The sequence below is a fragment of the Cebus imitator genome, unplaced genomic scaffold, assembly GCF_001604975.1.
Source record: "Cebus imitator isolate Cc_AM_T3 unplaced genomic scaffold, Cebus_imitator-1.0 Scaffold262, whole genome shotgun sequence".
In the NCBI taxonomy this organism is placed as follows: domain Eukaryota; kingdom Metazoa; phylum Chordata; class Mammalia; order Primates; family Cebidae; genus Cebus; species Cebus imitator.
In genome coordinates, this window is record NW_016107577.1 from 2,315,893 (window position 1) to 2,321,040 (window position 5,148).

At 39.1% G+C, this 5,148-nt stretch overlaps 2 protein-coding genes across 3 annotated transcripts in view; one reads left to right on the top strand and one right to left on the bottom strand.

Annotated features, from left to right (window-relative positions):
* Positions 1-2,294, top strand: part of LOC108283567 — a 68,865-nt gene extending 66,571 nt beyond the window's left edge. For both annotated transcript variants that reach the window (XR_005195684.1, XR_005195685.1), the window contains one exon: positions 2,015-2,294. The gene's annotated coding sequence lies outside the window, so the exon portion shown is untranslated. The remainder of the gene's footprint in view (positions 1-2,014) is intronic.
* A 28-nt stretch (positions 2,295-2,322) lies between these two features.
* CDR1 (cerebellar degeneration related protein 1) lies at positions 2,323-3,215 on the bottom strand (the record flags this gene model as incomplete). The annotated part of the gene is given in 3 exon segments (XM_017499929.2): positions 2,323-2,396; positions 2,399-3,038; positions 3,073-3,215. Coding segments are annotated over 3 exon segments (822 nt in total), but the record flags the coding sequence as incomplete, so codon positions are not given.
* Between the last annotated feature and the right edge of the window lie 1,933 nt (positions 3,216-5,148).

The following is a 5,148-nucleotide window of genomic DNA, read 5'->3' on the forward strand; positions in this document are numbered from 1 at the left end:
TTTTGAGATGGAGTATCACTCTGTCGCCCAGGCTGGAGTGCAGTCGCACAGTCTTGGCTCACTGCCACCTCTGCTTCATGGGTTCAAGCAATTCTTTTCCCTCAGCCTCCTGAGTAGCTGGGATTACAGGCATATGCCACCATGCCCAGTTAATTTTTGTATTTTTAGTAGAGATAGGGTTTCACCATGTCGGTCAGGTTGGTCTCAAACTCCTGACCTTGTGATCCACCCACATCAGTATTCCAAAGTGCTGAGATTACAGGTGTGAACCACCACACCCGGCTCTTCAATAATTTTCTCAAACTTCCAGCCTACTAAATTAGGAGGACATCCTCATTGATCCTCAGCCCTGCTGGTTGGGCCCTTGAATGCAATCCATTTAATTTTGGCTCTGAATATAAGACTCCCTGTTTGGGCAATTGTCCAAACAATTGCCTAGAGATCAAAACCCCATTCTTAGGTTCTTGCTAGCTTCATCTCCTGAGTATCATTATGGCACATGATATTGTTCTTTACCATCAGGCTTCAAATTTCTGTTTGTTCTCTATATGCGAATGCTAACCTAGAATGTACTTAACTTTACCGTATCCTTGATTTGGCATTAGAGCACGGCATGGCAAACTAAGGCCCTTGAGCCAAATGAAGCCCAACTGTTTTTTTTAAGTCAGGTTTTATTGCAGCACAGCCATTCCCATTCATTTACTTACTGTCTGTAACTGCACTACAATGCGAGAGTTGAGTAATTGTAACAGAGACCATGTACCTATAAAGCCTTAAATATTTACCTCTGAACCTTTACAGAAAATGTTCATTTATCTGCGATCTAAAGCCAAGCGGTTCTCTTAACCTAGATACTGCTTATTCTTTGATAATTTCCCATTCCCATCTTGTTAACCAATAAGGCCAGTTCATTGAGACTATGAGGATAGCTTCCAACCCATTTAAACTATGTGCTTTTTCTTGAATTTCCCTGCCTTCTCTTTCTTACCTTCCTAAGATGGTATTTCCTTGTATTTTGCTTTTTAGCAGAAGAGATGCAATAGTATTAAAGACTACAAGAGTAGTCTCATGATGTGTTTTAATTTAATATCTAGGCCCTAATACACAACTCTTCCAATATTGCTACTATCTTTCAACATGACTTTCTAATACCATTAAGATTAGGCCTTTCTATTCTTCCATTTCTCTAACTCAAGTCTTTTAACCTCCTCAGCTTCCAATATCAATTGCCAGTTCTTCCAAATATTATAACATCCATGTGTTCCAGTTCCCATCATGCACCATCTCCAGTGACTTTGTTTTCTAAGCTTCCCAATATTGGAGTCATTAAAAATTTAGGTCTTCTAATATTTCCAACAATCCGTCTTCGAAGTTCAGGTCTTGTCTTTTAGGATCCAGAGTTCGAAATTACAAGTCTTCTATGGTCCTAATCCTCCATAGTGTTTAAGCCTAGCTTCTTCCAGCTCTTACATCGTTCAGTTTCCACATTTTTAAATGTCTCCTACATTCTAGTTTTACAGTGTCTTTTCACTGCCAATTCCTCCAATGCCCAAGTTACTAATTTCCTGCAAGAACTAGATCTTAGAGTTTTCAGGTACTTCAATATCCTCATGTTTGAATAAATAGATCTCTTAATATCCTGGTCTCGTATTGTCCAGGCTGCCAGTATTCTTGACCTCCAGCCTCATAAAAAATTAATTTTTCCAAATTGTCTTTTGGCATAAACATGTCAGTATCCATGCTTACCAATGTCTCCCAATATACAGGGCTTCTCATTTTAGGATTTCTAAATGTCTACACCTGCTGTTGTTCATATCTGCCAGTATTTAGGAGTTCCAAGGTACATGACTTACAACATCTGTAATTTCCAGAGCTTTCAATTTCTATGACTTCCAATATTTAATATGCCAATGTTCAGGGCCTCCAGAATAGTCAATGTCCAGAATAACCAACGTCTTTAAAATCTATTGCAATGTCTCCAACGTCCTGTGCTCACAATGTTTCCAATGTCCAGGGTTTCCACTGGCGCCAGTGTCAAGGTCTTCCAGCAACTCCAGGTCTTCCAGCGACTTCAAGTCTTCCAACAATCTCAAGGTCTTCCAGACAATCCTGAGCTTCCAGAAAATCCACATCTTCCAGACAATCCATGTCTTCCAGACAATCCATGTCTTCCAAGAACCTCCAAGTCTTCCAGTAAATCCAGTCTTCCAGCAATTATAGGTCTTCCACCAAATCCAGATCTTCCAGGAAAATCCACGTCTTCCAGCTAATCCATGTCTTCCAGAAAAATATGTCTTCCACCAAATCTAAGTCTTCCAATAAATCTAGTGCTTCCGGAAATGTCCAGATCTTCCAGTAAATCAGTGTCTTCCAGAAAGAAATCCAGGTCTTCCATTCAGTGTCTTCCAGAAAGAAATCCAGGTCTTCCAGTCAGTCAGTGTCTTCCAGAAAAATCTACGTCTTCCACCAAATCCAGGTCTTCCAGTTAATCCACGTCTTCCGGAAAAAATCCAGGTCTTCCAGCCAATATATGTCTTCCTGAAGATCCACGTCTTCCAGAAAGTCCATGTCTTCCAGAAAATCCATGTCTTCCAGTAACCTCCCAGTCTTCCAGAAAATCCACGTCTTCCAAACAATCCAGGTCTTCCGGATAATTCGGGTCTTCCTGAAAATCTACGTCTTCCAAAAAAGCCATGTCTTCCAGAAAATTGACGTCTTCCAAAAGTATCCAGTTCTTCCAGACTGTCCATGTCTTCCACAAAATCTTTGTCTTCCCTCAAATCCATGGCTTCCAAAAAATCCAGGTCTTCCAGGAAATCCGTGTCTTCCAGCAAATCCACGTCTTCCAACAAAGCCATGTCTTCCATCAAATGAATGTCTTCCAGCCTACCTATGTCTTCCAACAAAAGTACGTCTTCCAACAAAGGTACGTCTTCCAACAAAGGTACGTCTTCCAACAAAGGTACGTCTTCCAGAAAATCCACGTCTTCCAACGAAGCCATGTCTTCCAGAAAATCCACGTCTTCCAACGAAGCCATGTCTTCCAGAAAATCCACGTCTTCCTGAAAATATGTCTTCCAACAAATCCATGTCTTCCAGCATCTCCAGGGCTTCCAGAATCTGCTCGTCTTCCAACATCTCCAGATCTTCCAGCGTTTGTGTGTCTTCCAGCATCTTCATGTCTTCCAACGTCTTCAGGTCTTCCAACACCTACCCAGTCTTCCATCAATGGCTCAATATCCATGTCTTCCAACATCTCCAGTGTGCTGATCTTCTAACATTCAGGTCTGTAGTATCCAGGTATTCTAATATGTTCTATAGTCCAAGCCTTCCCACCTTTCCCCAGGTCCAGGGTTTTCAAATCTAGTCTTCCCCTGTCTGAGCCTTCCCATGTTAAAATCACTCTACAGAAAAATCTTCCAACTCAACTATTTCTGCTTCTAGTTGAATTAGCTTCAAAAACATTTAATGGGACATTCCTCCTTATAGACCAGATCTTATGAACCAACTGTACTGCAGTTTGTATTTTTTACGATTAGGAAATGAATATTTAGTCCCTACAACTTTTAAAGATAGTGTCCATAATAAAGCTTCTGCAGAATAACCGGATAGGACTGCTGCAATAAATTTTACTACTTCACTAGTGCTTACAGTTTTTATATGTTTAGGTCTAAGTGAAATTTTTATTTAATGAGAAAAAGTCCTGCTTAAGACTGGTATTTTAGGTAAAGTTAACATGTAGTGTACTATTTGTCCATTTTAAATGATATTAACTTTTATCATTGGTCTTATGTGATTAAAGAGTAGTATAATAATAATAATAACAATAACACTTAACATAGCATTTGCTATGTCCAGGCACTGTTCTAAGATCCTTACACGCATTCACTCATTTAATCTTCACAACAACCTATTGAATCTATATACTATCATTATCCCTATTTTACAGATGAGGAAACTGGCACACAGAGGTGAAATAATTGTCCACAGGACACAACTATGAAGTAATAGAGCCAGGATTTAAACCCGGCTAGCCTGTTGCCAGAGTCCATGATTGTAACCTCTATGCTATAATATCTGCTGTTTAAAATCATGATAGAATGATGTGATCCAAAGGTTGATTGCTTCCATATTATGTGTAGAATATTATACAATCCCATATACAAATGGTCTTTTGTGATCCTCTCACTACCAGAATCACTACCAAAATCTGTATTCACAGCTTTTATTCCCCAACCAGCTACTACCATTCCCTTGGTCATGTATATGGAAATAGGTGCAAACACTTTCTGATACCATTTTCAGTTTTGGCTGGAAGAATATAAGGGAGCACTGAGTTCAATCACCCTTTGCTTCAGAATCCTATTCTTAGCTCCAAATTTTGAGTCCTGGTGCTTGGAATTTAACTCTTCTATCTCTCTGAATCCCTTATTACTGACTATTCTCCTGATTGCACCTTACCATGTGGAGCACTTACCATTAGTTTATTTCTAACTTCCAGCATCTACCTGCTTCAAATATCGCAACCTCCTGGGTTCCCGACCACTTCATTGTGTCCGACTGATGGTAGCTACAACTCCTTAAATCCCAACATGCTGATCCAGAGAACCAACTTCTTGGTTCTCTAAGTCTCAGCTCCCACCAGGTGCTTTCAGCAATGTTGCTACCCATGCCTTTGGCTGGCATGAAAAGCAAAAAAACCACATAATGAAATTTTTAGTTAGACAGGGAATCTCTAAAGATTTAGAATCATCTATATGATAATAAAAAGGAACAATAACAATAATATCAATTAAAATAGAAATACTTTCTGAATGTCTAATGATTTACAGTTTACTAAAAGTGCTGTCACTTCATTCATTCATTCGACAAATATTTATTGAGTGTTAACGGTATGCCAGGCATGTTTTGATAAAGATTAAAATCATCTGGGAGAAACAAACAATATACAGATAATTAAAAACATACTTATCAATTGTAAAGCCATGAAGAAGAAGTACATATGGGGTGCTATGAGAGTCTGGAAAATCAAGGAAAACATTCCCCAAGAAGTCACATTTATTGTGACTGAAGAATCTGTTTTCTCATTGGGTTCTCACAATATAGCCTTGTGACTTAGATAAAAGAGCATGTTTATTTGTCAGTTTT